At 50.1% G+C, this 17,569-nt stretch overlaps 1 protein-coding gene across 1 annotated transcript in view; it reads left to right on the forward strand.

The window, feature by feature from the left end:
* The window catches only part of sorcs2 (sortilin-related VPS10 domain containing receptor 2), a 51,601-nt gene that overhangs the window by 27,108 nt on the left and 6,924 nt on the right, over positions 1–17,569 (forward strand). Inside the window, exons 4-16 of the mRNA XM_057027321.1 lie at positions 7,341–7,505; positions 9,320–9,393; positions 10,794–10,858; positions 11,629–11,747; positions 12,339–12,428; positions 13,161–13,340; positions 13,780–13,926; positions 14,614–14,716; positions 15,028–15,104; positions 15,174–15,265; positions 16,336–16,443; positions 17,221–17,341; positions 17,416–17,549. Coding sequence (XP_056883301.1) covers positions 7,341–7,505; positions 9,320–9,393; positions 10,794–10,858; positions 11,629–11,747; positions 12,339–12,428; positions 13,161–13,340; positions 13,780–13,926; positions 14,614–14,716; positions 15,028–15,104; positions 15,174–15,265; positions 16,336–16,443; positions 17,221–17,341; positions 17,416–17,549 — 1,475 coding nt within the window. The remainder of the gene's footprint in view (positions 1–7,340; positions 7,506–9,319; positions 9,394–10,793; positions 10,859–11,628; positions 11,748–12,338; positions 12,429–13,160; positions 13,341–13,779; positions 13,927–14,613; positions 14,717–15,027; positions 15,105–15,173; positions 15,266–16,335; positions 16,444–17,220; positions 17,342–17,415; positions 17,550–17,569) is intronic.

Here is a 17,569-nt window from a genome sequence, read left to right on the forward strand (position 1 = left end):
GATGATGATGGTGATGATGATGATGGTGATGATGATGACAGTATAGGAAGGGCTCCATCATCTTATTGAGTCAGTGTTCTTCCAACAGAAGAATCAACCATCTCAGTCCTCATGATGCTCCTGATGTGGTTCTGACTGGTGCTGAGGTGGAACATGAGTCAGTGTTCCCTCAGAACCTGCTCCTGTCAGACTTCTTTGATAACGTTAGAACCGTCAGAACGCTGCAGCTCAGTTTCAGGACGTGACCCCAGCGTTGACCCCCCATGTGTCTACAGAGAGCAGCGTGACCCAACAAGCCCTGCTGACCACAGCTGAAGCTGCACCAGCCTCGTGAATCACACGTGATCCCGTTTTCCTCCACTATTGCTTCACTATCGCCTCAAGCAGACGCTCCAAGCTGCTGGGTTCCTTTCTTCCGCTCCTTCAGCAGCATCGTAATTATTTCGCTGTTGAAAAATAAAACCTAATTCATGAACACTAATAATTATATAATATTCCTTGAAATCCAGTGGAGAATCTTTTGAATCTCACGTATCGTGCAGCTGTGGCGGCCTCGGTCTGCAGTTGGATGGAGAAGGTGTCAGGGCCTTAAGGATCCACGCTGATGCTGGACAACGTGTCCTTCTGCAGGTCATATCTCACAGACATTTCGCTAATACGTTCGGTTGTCATTAAAGAATGAGGGTAAATATACAGTCTCACAAACAAGCTCTGATGTAGCTTCTTTCATCGATTCCAACATCTTTCACCACAAACCATATTAGTTGTCCACCACAACCTACTGGTTTGCCCCCCCCAACTCCCTTATGCTATGCTAATAGCAGCATAGCTCATGAGAACCTTGTTGGTCCGTCTGACGTAAAGACGTTGCTTCTTCATCAGTCGGTCTGCAGAAATCGAATAGATGCACCATCGATATTGCGAAAGGTAAATAAAGCTGATCCAAAATCGGTGATGTTTTTCATGCTGGTTCTTCTAGAACTCTGCTGCGAGATGATGATGCTGGTGTTGACAATGATGGTGGTGAAGGTGAAGTTGATGAAGATGATGGCGATAATGATTATGATGGTGGAGGAACGATGATGACGTGCTTCATTTGGGGTTTGCGAGCACTTTATCCCGTTCAGGATCACGGTGGTGGTGCTGGAGCCTGTCCTACACAGGGGCAAAGGCGGCGTACACCCCTGAATCAGCATTTAGGGTTCCATATCTTGCTCAGGGGTCCTCAGCTGATGATGAAGATGGTGGCGTTAAATACGCTGAAGAATGTGCTGTGAGAGTGATGTTGATCGTGATGTGAAGAATGATGGAGATGGTGGTGTGATGATGATGACGACGATGATGATACTGATATCGATCACATACTGATATGTGACATTGAAGTTGGTGGTGAGTAGGAGGGTGATTAGGATGATGATGATGATATGATGATGAGGATGATGATGATGATGATGATGATTCTGGTGATGAGGATGAACATGATGGTGTGGAACTGCTGATCGTGATGATGCTGAATATGATGATGATGATGGTGGTGGTGGTACTGTGATGATGATGATGAGGATGTTGATGGTACCATGATGATGGTGATATTGTGATGATGATGATGATAATAATGATGTGTTGATGATGATGATGGTACCATGATGATGGTGGTATTGTGATGATGATGATGATGATGATGATGATGATGATGATGGTGATGACGATGGCACCATGATGATGATGGTATTGCGATGATGATGATGATGATGATGATGATGATGGTGATGATGACGATGGTACCATGATGATGATGGTATTGTGATGATGATGATGATGATGATAATAATGATGGTGATGATGATGATGATGATAATAGTGAGGGTGATGATGGTACCATGATGATGATGATGATGAGGAGGAGGATGAACATGATGGTGTGGAACTGCTGATCGTGATGATGCTGAATATGATGATGATGATGATGATGATAATGATGTTGGTGGTACTGTGATGATGATGATGAGGAGGATAATGATGGTACCATGATGATGGTATTGTGATGATGATGATAATAATGATGGTGATGATGGTACCATGATGATGATGATGATGATGATGAAGATGGCACTAATGAATATGATCACGTGGAGATGAGGTTGATGTTAAATTTGATATCGGTGTTGGGGTGATGATGAAGGTGATAGTGATGAGGGCGCCTCAGGGGTTTATCCTGAGCGACACACGCGTGTTGTACGTGTGCAGAGGTTCCTTCTCGGTGACGGACACGCTCCATCTGCTCCAAACACATGACGTGTTCAAACGGGAGCAGGGGAACAAAGAGAGGAAGAACAAAAGGAGGAAGAACAAAAGGAGGAAGAACACGTTTGCACAAGCTGATGCCAAACAGCTGCGCCGGTTGTGTGTTTGCACTGAGGTGCACGTTTGCGTTATTAATTCTTCATCACGTGGATCTTCCTCGGTCTTCAGAGGAAGCCAAAGCTCACGTGTTCTTCAGCTGATTTAGCTTTGAGCTGGTCTCTTCGGCGTTGCTCTTTGATCTGGCAGCTCTGATCCGTGTCAGGATCAAAGCCGAGATCACAGCCACGCCCCCTGAGGTGAGACAGGAAGAGCTTCCATTACTGGATTAGATCACATCAGTGTCAGCTGGTGTCTCCGGACTGAAATGTGGATCAGTACACACATCCAACGGTCTGAGGCCAGTCTGGAGCTCAGGGCCGGGCCCCAGGCCCCAGCACCCTCCCGTGGGCCCAAATGAGACATAGCAGTCAAGAAAAGAATACAAACAACAACCGTCCCTCATCATTCCATTTGTTGCACCAAAGTTAAAGGTCTCAGAAACAGTTTCTGACGTCTGTTTAGAGAAAAGTTGTCTGTTTTGACTCATTTGCATTTAGATGGTTTCTCTCCAACGGACGCCGTTTCCCCCTGCGTGATGTAATTACGTACCTGCGCTTTTTTAACCCGGCAGCCGGAGCTGTGTTTGTGATGGACGACCGCGTCAGCGGGGTCCGCAGGCTCTCATTCGTGACCGCAGCATCTCAGTGGGCGTCGACCTCGCCCTGGGGGGGGGGCGTGGTCTGAGAAACAGCAGCAACATTTCGGAGGCCAGGACGGCGGTGAAGGGTAGCGGCAGGACGGTGGATGAAAGGACGACCCGCTGAGCATTCAGTCGGAGAAGAGAGACGACCAACACATCTACAGACAAGGAAACAGGAAGTGGCGTGCCCTTGTCTTCTGACACACCCCCTTCCTGTTAGCACGCCAGCGTTGGGGATTGATTATAGATTCCTTCACTCCCGCAGAGGTTAAAATAAGCCGCAGCTCCGCCCTCGCTCACTAACAGATCCGCTAATAGAGCTGCATCTTCATCAGCTGATGATCTTCACTGTATCATCCTTATTCAGAGCAGCAACCCCCACGTCTAACCCCTGGGGGGGGGGGGGGTATCACTCCCCGATGCTTTCTGAAGCACCCACCAGCTCGGCCCACTAGCTCCGCCCACCACAGCCTCAGCCGTGTAGAGTTTCAATAATTAATTAACTGAGCTTAAGGATGACAGTAGGGGAGGAGAAGCGGGCTTATGGGAATCCGTGGGGGGAGGACGAGGAGCTCGCTTCCATCTTCAAGCACACTGGAGAAGAACTGTGCTTTGATCACCATCATCTCCCCTGTGTGTGCTGGCTCAGCTCTAGCGTCAGGCTTCCCGAAGTGTTCTGGAAGATTCCTTTAGCGGCTGGAACTCCTGTTTATGGACGATTTTGGGAGAGAAGGACAGTGAGAAACCAGCATTACTGATGGGGCTGTAGCACCCTCTGGTTCCACGTCAGCGCCGTGTTTTCCATCACCAGGATGGGAAATCCTCCAATCCTGACAGGTGTGGTCCTGGTAACGGAAGCATGATGTCTGTCCCGTTCTGACAGATTTCTGACAGGAGGGGACACTTTTTCCCGCTCAGCTCTGAGACTTCTCGTGGAACCAGTCATACAAATGTTCCGGTCCTACTGGGAACACTGTGAGAGCTTCCAGTCTGTGCTTCTTGGGGGGTTCTTGTGTATCCCTGCTCCTAAAAAAGCTAATGTACAGAAACGGGAAGGACTCAGGAGAGGTGGGGTGGGTTCTTTAAACTCAAGGAGGAAGGGTCAGAGCAAACAGATGGGCATTCTGAGAAAATGTGTGTGTGTGCTGATGCGTTGGTTACTTCCTGTCTTCTTTCTCCTCTGTGTTTCCATCCCAGTGTGCTCAGAAACACACTCATCTCCAGTTCCCTGTGTGGAAGATCTCGCTGACACCTTCATGGTGACATACCGGCTCACAGATTCACCATCCTGCAAACGTCCTGCAGGAGCAGGGAAGCGTCTGTTCTGGGGGCAGAGCTGTAGCGGCACAGGTGACCGGCCTGCTGCTGCTGTCAGCGGGTCATGTGACCACACTACACTCTCCCCACGTGGCTGAAGTTTCTAATGAGGTTCCAGGATAGTTGTGGTCACCTGACCTCAGCGCTGAAGGTTACTGAGTTCTCAGATGTGTGTGTGTGTGTGTGTGTGTGTGTGTGTGTGTGTGTGTCCGCCCTTGTTAACCTGCTCTCCTCCCAGCTACCTCAACCTTCCACCTGAACGTCCGTGTGATTCGTTTGCTGCTGCATAAACGTTGCTGTTGTAGCCGCTTCGTAATGAAGAAGAAGCATGATGATGCTAACTGGACTTTAACTTCCTGTCAGTGAGGATGACGGGTTGTTGACGCGTCTGTGTTCCACACAAACATGTGGATGTTGTAGCTACATGCTGAAGGTGTGGTTGGTGTCTCAGAACAGGTGCAGCACTCAGTGGTCACAGGTAAGTGCCATGGAGAGGTTCTCCAAACAGTGGCTACAGACAGTTCTCTGATGAACACAGGTTCTTGCACTTGATGGGCCCCATCAGGCCTGATGGCCATAGCTGCACTGAAAAGCTTGTGCACATTATGGTGTTAGCATATTAGCATTGGCATTATAGCCACCGTAAACCTAATGTCAATGTGCTCTACCTGTGCTCCTTCAGATCAACTGGGTCATTTTTGAGGTTTACCTGATCAGATCATGTTTCTCAGCCAGCTGAAAAGAAGAGATGAACGCCTCAGGTGTCAGAGTCATGACGTTGAGTCACGTCAGGAGAAATTAGAGTCTCATCATCGCTCGCTAAACCTCTTCAATAACCTGAGAATGAGTCATGTGACAATGCTGTCAACACTTCTAAGGTGACAGCTAATAGGACTGGGGCGGAGCCTCTCGATGGATCATGTGACCAATAGGACTGGGGCGGAGCCTCTCAATGGATCATGTGACCAATAGGATTGGGGCGGAGCCTCTCAATGGATCATGTGACCAATAGGACTGGGGCAGAGCCGCTCAATAATCATGTGACCAATAGGACTGGGGCGGAGGCTCTCGATGCATCATGTGACCAATAGGACTGGGGCGGAGCCGCTCAATAATCATGTGTCCAATGGGACAGTGGAGAGTCTATTTATGGTGCTTAAATTTGAAGGGATGAACCGATTTCATTATTTTACCAACAAAAGCACACTGACTTGCAAATGATGACGGATTATAGGTCACTTAAACAACATGTTTCTTCTCGCTGCGCCGCGCTGAGTGTAAATCCCAGCAGAGCCCAGTTTAGCAGCCACATGGGGCCTACTTCCTCACTAAAACCCACCTCATTTACATGTGTAATTGAGCGGAACGTCATCAGCACGCGCACGCCACTGCAGGAACGTGTGTGTTCCACGCAGACATGCCAAGTAGAAAGCAAATAGTGATTTATATCAATTACAGCAACTGCAGCTGTAGTTGTTGTTGCTTCCAAGTGGGGATTCAGACTTTTCAGTTCATCGACGTGTTACAGTCAAAGGAGGAAGAACACAAGAGCACAAGCACATCATCACAGGAAATGTTTAATTTTAATTGAATTCAACCCTGGCTCAGGATTAGAGCATTTCATGCTAGCTCCCACCATATCATTGCTTCCTCCCTCTCTGTCAGAGACTCTTAAAAAGACTTGTTCTTCTAACCACTGCTGAAGCTGTATAATTATGTTATATTGAAGGATCCAGGATGGATTCATGGAGTCCCCCCTCCCCCCACTGTCCCTTCGGACCATGTGATGGACACATGTGCATCCACACTCTGGACAGGCTGGACTATCAGGAGAAGATGACGCGTGTTTAGGAGTTCCCCGAAAATGTTGGGCGAGTATGTTTGGCTGGAGCGCCCCCGGGTGGTGGTTTGTGTTAGTGCACCCTGAGGCTGCAGTGGGCTCTGCGTCACAGGTCGCGACCTCTCAGTTTCCTTTCCAGACTCACTGAGCAAATATTCCCTGGAAAAAGTTGAGGGCGAAGACAGATTTTTGTGTTTCTCAAAGCCGAGTAAAAAGCTTTCAGTGTCAAATATTTAGATTTCAGAATAAAAGCATTTTTTCCCCCCAATTTTGCTCTGATGATACAAACATGCCTGTTTATTAACGACCATGTATGATGGAAATAACGTCATCAACCTCACAGGCCCGCTCCACAGTATGGACGTGCACGTGACTGTCACGCACCTCTGCCCTTAACAGCACAAAGACCCATGAAAAGGATGTTTGAACATGAAGAAGCTGTTTGATAACATGTCGAGTTGGAGTTAAAGTGTTTTTGCTTTCACTCAACATCAAACTAATGACAACAAGCTTCAGGCAGCATTTAGCATCTAGGTCACTGCTCCACACACACACACACACACACACACACACACACACACACACACACACACACACACACACACACACACACACACCATCACATTGCATTATTTTGAAGAGCTGCAGTTCGTGCTCCGTTGCTCAAGTTGCATGAAGCTGTGCATGTAGATGAAGAGGTGGACCTCTGTGGGGATGTGTTTCCACGGCGACCGTGTGTGGTCCTGGCCTGGTTTCCACAGTTCAGACCCTTCTGAGTGACTGATTGATGGGTCCTTCACCAGACAGGCACAGGGAGGCGGGACTTCCTGATTCAGAGGCTGCAGATTCATCAGCTGATTCACTCATTCACCTCTGGATCAGAGAGTCTGAAGATGAACGCATGAATGATGAACGCATGAATGATGAACGCATGAATGATGAACGCATGAATGATGAACGCATGAATGATGAATGCACGAGGACTCTGGGATTCACACGACAGGCTCGGTCGCACGTTTGTCCCGTCCTCTTTCCTACAGCTCCATACGGAATGATCGTGGCTGTACATCCACGTTTGCCCTCATCCACAGATTTTGTTAGCTTACACTGATGACCTCTGACCTCCATCCTTGTTTCCAGGTGGTTCTGGTGGGTTCCTCCATTAATGAGCGGGACCAGATGCTCTTCATCAGCACTGACGAAGGCTCCTCATTCCAGCGACAGCCCGTCGCCTTCACCCCGGACACCCTCATGTTCCACCCCAAGGACGAAGACAAACTCCTGGCCTACTGTAGGGAGGGGCGGGTGAGTTATAAACTCCCGGAATACTGTGGGGGCGGGTGAGTTATAAACTCCCGGAATACTGTAGGGAGGGGCGGGTGAGTTATAAACTCCTGGAATACTGTGGGGGCGGGTGAGTTGTAAACTCCCGGAATACTGTAGGGAGGGGCGGGTGAGTTATAAACTCCTGGAATACTGGGGGGGCGGGTGAGTTATAAACTCCTGGAATACTGGGGGGGGGTGGGTGAGTAATAAACTCCTGGCCTACTGGGGTGTGTGTGGGGGTTATTTTGCATTATTTTGAAGAGCTGCAGTTGGGGTCCTGCTGCTCCAGGTGCATGAAGCTGTGCATGTAGATCAGGGGTGTCCAAACGTTTTTCCACCGAGGGCCAAATACATAAAAATATAGGAGGGGCTGGGCCACTTACAAGAAATTAGGTATATAGCCTCAACTTTAGTGTATTAAAGTTAGAAAAATCAATTAAAAGTGGTCAAATATGTTATATTGTTATTGAATATAATTAAAGACAAAACTGCCTTCATCACAGCTTTCCATAAATGGATCTTTGGTAGCTCATTCCCAGAACAGCAGCCTCAGATTTCTTCTTAGAAGATTTACAGTACAGAGAAAAAACAATAAAGGGGAAAATGAAACTGGTAGATTTCAAGCTTGTTATTTAAGTTATTAGGCTTAGGAGCACACCTAATAACGTTCACTTGAAATGGTTATCAACATTAACAGACTGAACTGGACGTGTGTATAAATTTAGTAAATTATTCTGGTGAGTATCAGCTGGGTATGTAAATCGGGCCATCAAGCTGTGGTCCTGATCTGACGCCACTCGGGCCAAAAATCCGGACAAATGTCACTTGATCAAGGAGCAAATCTGCATCAGATGAGATGAGCTGCTTTTGCGTGTGCAGTGTGTGCGCTGTACACAGCGGTGTGTACACTGTGTGTTAACAAGAAAAACACTTATTACAAAGTGATGCGCAAAAGCAGGGTTTCCCTTTTTGGTGGAGTAACTGCCTTCATGCCAACAGTAGCTTCCCCTGGTGTTAAAACTAAGAAGTCCAATACACTCAAGCAAAAGTTGAAGTACGGGCCATATTCTATTCTATTTATAAAATGTCTTGCGGGCCAATTAAAAATGGACAAAGGGCCACAGTTGGCCCGCGGGCCGTAGTTTGGACACCCCTGATGTAGATGAAGAGGTGGACCTCTGTGAGGGAGCGTTTCCACGGCGACCGTGCGTGGTCCTGGCCCGGCTTCCACAGTTCAGACCCTTCCGAGTGACTGATTGACAGGTCCTGCACCAGACCCACACGGGGAGGCGGGACTTCCTGATTCAGAGGCTGCAGATTCCTCAGGTGTTTCACACGTGGGCGTCTGGGCTGCTGCAGAACCAGTCCAGCCAGTCTGCGTCCAGGCTGAGCGCCTGCAGCTGGACACGTCACCCCCCCCCCCCCGGGGTCACACAGACGCTTCAGTCTGTTCAAAGCAGCTGATTCTGCTCCCGGGTCCTTCAGCGTTGTTCTCAGCGCTGGTGAGCAGGAGCCATCTTCAACGTTGGATATAAATAACTGTAAATGATGGGCAGTCGGTCGTGAAGCGTCTGTGTGGTCAGACTGCAGGTGAATCAAACACCATCAGACCTCCTTTAGAGCGGAGCGGATGCTGAAGGTCACAGGTGTGCTGATCTTCTGTAAAGAACCTCTGGAGTGTGTTTGATCCAGCTTTGATCTGCTTTGATAAGGGTTCTTGTGAGTGGAGGAATCATCGTCAAACACCTGCGTCTCTCTCCTCTAACGCCGTCTTCTCTCTTCTGGTCCTTCAGCTCTTCGCCTCTACGGACCTTGGCCACAAGTGGACGTTGCTTCAGGACCGAGTCACCAAGGATCGGGTCTACTGGTCAGTTCATCTCCACTCCTTTTATCTGGGTTGGGTCGAGTTGGACGAACCTCTAAAGAGAAAGGATTAATGACCTGTACTGGTGACATCCCAGTAACACTCAGACGGTCAATACTGGGTCAGGAAGGAGAACTTGAGTTCCCACTCTTCTGCTGCTCTGGTCCAACTGGTTTCTGAAGGTCCCGGCAGAGAAACCTAAACTCATTAGTGTCGACCATTGGTTCTGGTTTAGCTTCAGGCAATAAAAGTTAGCCATTAAAGCCCAGACTGGCCCCTAACAACTGTGTCTGGAGCTAAAATACGAACCAAATATTAGTGGGCTGCTAGCTTCAGTTACTACCTCGACATTTAGCAGGTATGCTAGTCTTAGCTAGCATTTGGCAACCATGCTGTTCTTTAGTGGCGAAAGCCTTTGATGGTGAAGGTGGGCAATGTTTTAACAAACCATGCTAATCTCCCCCTTTCCACCACTTTAACTGGGAACCTTCGAGAAACCGTCCCCAGTTTGTGGGTTTAAACAACGAGAGCAGAACTTCTGAACCCGTTTTAACGGCATCTGAAGATGAAACCAGGAGGACGTGGACGGGCTGGAGACCCGAGCAGAGCTGAAGCGGCCGTGTGTGTTTGGTTTCACCGGCCTCTCCTCTGACACAGGAGCTGATCTACATGTACACCGCCAAGGTCGAAGCCCAACTCAACATTTGTGCGGAGGATAAATTATGTATGAGCTGTGCAGAAAACACTTTCATTAGCATCGCGTGCTTTTATCAAGCTGCACTGAGCAAAACTCCTTCAATTCAAGGGCGTCTGAGCAGGACAAACTGAGCTCCGGCACCTTTTCACACTTCCTTTGGTGCAGATGTTGCTGTCACACATCTCCAGATGAGTCCTTTAACACCTCTAACCCTCCAAGTCCATGGCACCGTGTTTAACGCGTTAGCTAATGGTTGCTAATGGAAGCTGCTGTACTCTCAGTCCGCAGCGTCATTCAGTCGAAGGTCTTCCTCTCCTTCACCTGATAATAAGCCTCTTCCAGTGACCCAGCGTGCGTTTAGCTTGACTACAATGTCGCTATAGCAACCTAAACACTACCGCGAAGAGCTGTCCATGTTTCATGATGTACTGTACGTGTGAGTTCAGAGCACATGGGTGTTAGCATGTTAGCATTTACCGCGCAGCGATGGGGACTTTACTCTAAAAGAAATCCAATATCTGCTGATCATTTAGAAACAGTTCCCAATATTCAGTGCAGCGGATTTCCAGAAGTTTCCTCCCCCTCATATAACAAGAAAAAGGTGATGATTCAGTGGTTACGGGAAGAGTCTGAATAATAAGAATGTGTCAGTGGCTCGCTGGTCATCGTCATCGTCCAAACATTGGTGTCCGCTTCTGTGTTCCAGGTCAGTAGCTGGGGTGGACGTGGATCCTGATCTGGTGCACATGGAGATCCAAGACTCCAGCGGAGGTGCACTTCCTCTTGCTCTGCATTACTCACCTTTATTCACGCTCCGTTAGCATGAAAGCTAACTGGGTTAAATGAGTCACTCTTGAAACTGTGAAACCAGATGAGGAGCAGCATCAGTAGAAGTGCTGAACCTATGAGGATTGGGCTGAATGTCCCCTCATTTCAGACTTCTGTCAGGCCTGAGAGCTCTTCTGGAGTTCTTCTAGAGTTCTTCTAGAGTTCTTCTAGGGTTCTTCTGTCCTGATCTGTTCTATCCTGATTTGTCTGGACATCAAATAAAAGTCTGACAACAGTGAAATATAGAGACAAAAATAATTAAAAGTGTGTTACTGGGACATTTGTCTTGTTAAGGAGAGAAGGAACCTAAAGGTTTTCCCCCGGTGTGTTCTGTCTGTGTGTTCTGACTGTGTGTTCTGACTGTGTGTTCCCTCTGTGTGTTCTGACTGTGTGTTCTGACTGTGTGTTCCCTCTGTGTGTTCTGACTGTGTGTTCTGACTGTGTGTTCTGACTGTGTGTTCCCTCTGTGTGTTCTGACTGTGTGTTCCCTCTGTGTGTTCTGACTGTGTGTTCTGTCTGTGTGTTCTGACTGTGTGTTCTGACTGTGTGTTCTGACTGTGTGTTCTGACTGTGTGTTCTGACTGTGTTTCTGACTGTGTGTTCTGACTGTGTGTTCCCTCTGTGTGTTCCCTCTGTGTGTTCTGACTGTGTGTTCTGACTGTGTGTTCTGACTGTGTGTTCTGACTGTGTGTTCTGTCTGTGTGCTCCTGCAGGTTACCTGTACGTCACCTGTCTCATCCAGAACTGCTCAGACAAAATGGTGACGGCCCAGTTCCTGGGGAAGATCGACCGCAGCTCCCTGCTGGTGCAGGACGACTACATATTTGTCAAGGTAACCATGGCGGCGCTGTTGTGTTCACCTTTGTTCCTGAACCTGCACAGGAAACAGGAAGTGACCTTTCAGAGTAAATCAGGGGCATCACAGACAGCGGACCTTCATCATCATCATCATCAAACAGCTGCCTCAGACGGACAAAAACAGTTAATCAGGTGTTTCATCCAGAATCTGAACCAGTCCTGACACCAGTAACTGGACCAGCACCAGTAACTGGACCAGCACCAGTAACTGGACCAGCACCAGTAACTGAATCAGTCCTGACACCAGTAATTGGACCAGCACCAGTAACTGGACGTTACGTGCAGCAGCAGCTCAGCAGCTGGACTCATCATCATCATCATCATCATCATCATCATCATCACCTTCCTCGCTCTCAGTGCGTCTGGCGCTCTCTCCATAAGCCCCGCCCCCAGTGGTGAGGGTCTGACTGGTCGGACGGTTCTGGTTCTGGTCCTGGCTGCAGAAGAAGCAGCATGTCTCCACTCCCCCTGACGGCATTGGGCTTCGAGGCTCAGCCCAGCCCAGCTGTTCTGGACCCAGTTTCCTATACTGGAACCAGTAACTGGACCCAATTCTTCTCTCCAGGTCACGTCGGGGAGTCGCACCAAGCACTTCGTGTCCTACAGACGCAACGAGTTCGTCCAGATGAGGTTTCCCAAGTACTCGCTGCCAAAGGTAACCAGCTGACCTTGGTCATGTGACACAACTACCTGAGGTGGGTTCCAACCAGTGCTCCCAGTAAATGACCCCAGTATGTTCTGGGATTTAAGCTCAAAGATCTGCCAAGGTCCTGTGATGGTCACAGATCTGAGATCTGTTTTAACTGGAGTTTAGAGAAGCACACACACACACACGCCCACACACACACACACACGCCCACACACACACACACACACACACACTCTCTCACTTTGTCTCCCTCTCCTTCTTCTCTGTCCTCAGCCTCACCCTGTATCTCACTCTCTCCCTCCTCTGTCTCCTCTCTCTGCCCCCCCCCCCCCCTGTCCTCAGCCTCACCGTCTCTCTGTCTACATGTGTCCTCTTACTTGGGTGAGCAGATGGGTCACACGTTGAGAAGCTTTCAGGAGGAGTGATTCAGCAGGGAAGGGGAGAAGTGTGTGTGTGTGTGTGTGTGGGGGGGGGGTGAAGGCTGTTTTTTGGCCGTGAATAATTGAAAAGATGGCGGATGAAAAATTGAAAAGGCTCCGAGGGAGCAGTTTGACCGTGTCCTGTGAGACCTGACCGAGGGAACAACAAACACACCGGGACCGCTGTGGTGCTGTGGTGCTGTTAAAGTCCTGGACTCGGTTGATTCTGTGAAACCTGCTGAATAAAAGACCAAGGCTGATTCTATTCACACCTGCGTGGGGGATCTGCAGCCATCACTCTTCACCTGTGATCCCGCAGGATGTGCAGATCGTCAGCACGGATGAGAACCAGGTCTTCCTCGCCCTCCAGGAGTGGTACCAGTCAGACACCTATAACCTATACCAGTCGGACCCTCCGGGGGTCTACTACTCCATGGTGCTGGAGAACGTCCGCAGCACCAAGCAGCCAGAGGAGAACGTTCTCATCGACATACTGGAGGTGAGACAGGAGACAAGGGACAGGAGACAGGAGACAGGAGACAGGAGACAGGGGACAGGAGACAGGGGACAGGAGACAGGGGACAGGGGACAGGGGACAGGAGATGGATGGATGGATGGATGGATGGATGGATGGATGGATGGATGGATGAGTGGGTGGGTGGGTGGATGAGTGGGTGGGTGGATGGATGGATGGATGAGTGGGTGGGTGGATGGATGGATGGATGGATGGATGGATGAGTGGGTGGGTGGATGGTCAATGGAGACAGACAGGCTCCTCCCTCTGCTGGATGGCTGTTAGCATTAGCATTTATTCAGAATATTATCACCTATGTTGGAGGCTGCTGGATGAAAGAACTTGTTAGCATGTTAGCATGAGCCAGTCAGTCAGTCTGGTGGGAGGTATCAAGGCTAAGCTAACATCCCTTTGACTCTACCAGGTACGTGGAATCAAAGGAGTCTTTCTGGCCAATCAGAAGATGGATGGTAAAGTCAGAACCCTCATCACCTACAACAAAGGACGGGACTGGACCCCGCTGGCTCCGCCTCCTGCCGACATGAACGGGAAGCCGGTCGCCTGCAGAGCGGTACAAACGTTTGAATATTTACTGATCCAACATTCACCCTTCCCAGCTCAACCCCACAGCCAGACTGTGAACCAGAACCAGAACTAGGTTTGAACGCTGGCTGTAGAATGAGTCCTCCTCTGATCCGAACTGTCCTGGCGGTTCTGGACACAGGAATGTGATGGACCAACACGCTGCTTCCCTTTTAGGACCATGAATGGAATCATCAGTTAAACTCTGTGAGGCCACACACATGGAGACATGTCCCCCGTGTGTCCCATCAGTCAGGCGCTGCCGGGCTTATCTGGCGCCGCCACACTGGCCGCTGGTGGCGGCGAGCGATGGCGCCCGGTGAACGCGCAGTCCTTCATCGTCACGTCTGAGAGATTAATGCCCATAATCTACATTTAAAACAGTCCTCAGACAAACCGACGCTGCTGAATACAGATGACTAAGAGACACTAGCAACCACCGCCACGGTGTCTGGGACATCACCATGGAAACCGTATCAAATGACTTGTACTCACTCATGACAACAAAATGATTCCAGGACTGTGTCTGTGTTCAGTCCTGTAGCCATAAACGTTCCAGATCGCTTATGTGGCCCAGATTAACCTGGATTATCTGATGCGGAGGCCTCAGTTACGCTTATGAGACGAGTCCGTCCAGAAGCTCCAGGAGACTTCATTGTGTGTTGTCTGTCTGCAGCCCGACTGTCACCTGCACCTGCACCTGCGCTGGGCCGACAACCCCTACGTGTCCGGGACGGTCCACACCAAAGACTCGGCTCCAGGCCTCATCATGGGCGCCGGTCAGTCGCACCACAGAGCTTCTCCCGTCCTAAACAGCATTTCCTTGGAGACCAGTCAAGCTAACTCTGTCTCCGTATGCTAAGCTAGCTTAATTTAAAAGAAGTCAGATTGTTGACGAATCTAACTTACATGAAGCCCCGATCAAATGACGATTCACAAATATTTTAGTTTGTCCTTAAGTCTTTTCTATGTGTGCTAACATTGGTGCTAACCTTTGTCCTAACAGCTGTCCTAACCTCTGTCCTAATGTCCGTTCTGATGTTCCATCCTGAGGTAGCTGACGTTCTGATATTGTTCTGCCGTCCTTCAGGGAACCTGGGCTCTAAGCTGGTGGAGTACAAGGAGGAGATGTACATGAGCTCAGACTGTGGGCGGAGCTGGAGACAGGTAGGCGTCCTCCTCTTCTCCTCCTCCGCCACACAGCTCAGCTCCTGGTTGATGTCCTCCTGTTTGCAGGTTTTTGAGGAGGAGCATCACATTCTGTACTTGGACCACGGCGGGGTCATCGTGGCCATCAAGGACACCTCCATCCCCCTCAAGATACTCAAGTAAGACGGCCGTGGACACAGGTGGGGGCGTGGCCTCGGGGGCTGGTGACAGTGAAGGAATGTGCCGATTCATCCTGCGTCACCTTTCTCCTGAATATGGCCCCTCCCCCGTAGGAGACCGGCCCGGCTCGTGCTCAGACAGATGTGATCACATGACCCTCCTGAACAGGGAGCAGAAACACTGAGCAGCTCCCTCAGATTCCCAATAATCAATAACCAGAGCTGACCTCATCAATCCGTTGAGTCCGTGTTTATTGATACGACTCATTGATTCATCTAACGACGGATCATTGATCCGACGCCCTGGATCTGTTCCTAATGACTCAGGAGAGCTAGCGCGTGTTGGAACAACTCCCACAATGCATTGCTACCAGCTGCCGATGAACACGAGACACGAGCGGGCCGAGACCGTACGACTCTGACATGTGACCCGATCCGTTATCGCTCCCGATCCCGTGTCCACCATGTGTCCTGAACAGCCCACAGGCTGAGCGTCGGAGTCCATAATCCAGTCGATCCATAATCCAGTCGATCCATAATCCAGCAGCAGATATTAGGAGAGAATCCAAGGACAGATGTCCTGAGGATGTCTGGGAGGAAGGGGATCTGCTAGCCCTGTGCTAACATTAGAAGCTGGAGAGCTGCATTCAGCTGCAGCTGTGACCACCATCAGGACCATCAGGGTCCAACGTTCTGGACCTCAGGCCTCCGAGACAGCTGGACAGCACCTTCAAACAGAGACCACCGGAGAGGTCACAGTGGTCCTGTTGGTGGATGGTGCCGCTGTACTGCTGGTCCGGACTAGCCGAGTGCAGCCAGGGTCCCGGGATGTCCCAGCTGTCCCACTCTTCTGCCTTGATTTTGTCTCACTGTGTCCGCGGGGATGTTGTCCAATGAAAGTCCTCAGTAACGACTGGACGGACTGGACGGTGCTGGACTAGAACCCACAGTTTATGAGCTCACTAGAACACTGCTGCGTTTATTGTAGTGATTTCTGTGTTTGGCAGCGGCCCCGGCCGCCACTGTGGCTCCGTCTCAGGAGAATTGATGAGTCGGACCTCTGTCTCCAGGTTCAGCATCGATGAGGGACGCTCGTGGACCGTTCACAACTTCACCAGCACCTCTGTGTTCGTGGACGGGCTGCTGAGCGAGCCGGGCGACGAGACTCTGGTCATGACGTGAGTGCATCAGCCGACTCCGCTAGCTTCACGGGTAGCCTTTATCTTAAAGGTTTCTAGCAGCTGCTTGCCATCCCATAATAAACTGTTGGAACCAAGGATGGGAGGGGCAGACATCGACCGCCGCTAATGCCAATAGCGCTGGTCATTAGCCGTTAGAGACGTGCTGCTGTTTAAACAGAGCCAGGACGCCCCCACCCCTGCTGGGGGATCACGCCACAGTAGTGCTGCTCACCGCCATCCAGTAGGACGTCCAGCAGCACGTCCAGGAGGACGTCCAGCAGGACGTCCAGCTGGACGTCTCGCAGGACGTCCAGCAGAACATCCAGCAGGATGCCCAGCAGGATGTCCCGCAGGACATCTAGCAGGATGTCCCGCAGGATGTCCAGCAGGACATCCAGCAGGACATCCAGCAGGACGTCCAGGAGTCAGTCCCTATTGAAACTGTCACAGATTTAAAAGACAGCTTCAGTCACAATGGCCGGCATGTGCAGGAACCTCTGCAGGAACCTCTGCAGGAACACTGACATCTAGTGGAAGCGTTCACATAAAAGTCCTCCTGGCTTTAAGTTGTCCAGCCAGACAGAAGAGGACGAGATCTCATGATCTACATGAAATGTCTTCATCTAAATCACAAAATTACAAGCAGAAACAAAGAGATCTCAGTAACGGGCCCGCTGGTTGGTGCTGTCAGTTAATCCTGGCCCAGGACTCAGAGGGGGCCCGTTGAGCTGTAGAGACAACATCATTTGTTGTTGTTGTTGTTTGTGTTTCCAGCGTGTTCGGACACATCAGCTACAGGTCCGACTGGGAGCTGGTGAAGGTGGATTTCAGGCAGTCGTTCCCTCAAACCTGCACCGAGTCCGACTACGAGTCCTGGCAGCTCACAGACATGCAGGTAACCCCTCCCACACACACACACACACACACACACACACACACACACGTGTGACTCTGTTGCCCCCCCCCCAGGGAGAGACGTGCATTATGGGTCAGCAGCGGAGTTTCAGGAAGAGAAAAGACGCCGCGTTTTGTGTGAAAGGAAGAAGCTTCACCTCAGCTCTGAGCAGCCGGCCGTGTCCGTGCACGGAGAAGGACTTCACCTGGTAAACGTGCACGCACGCAC

This window comes from Takifugu flavidus, chromosome 3, assembly GCF_003711565.1.
Source record: "Takifugu flavidus isolate HTHZ2018 chromosome 3, ASM371156v2, whole genome shotgun sequence".
NCBI classification, from domain to species: domain Eukaryota; kingdom Metazoa; phylum Chordata; class Actinopteri; order Tetraodontiformes; family Tetraodontidae; genus Takifugu; species Takifugu flavidus.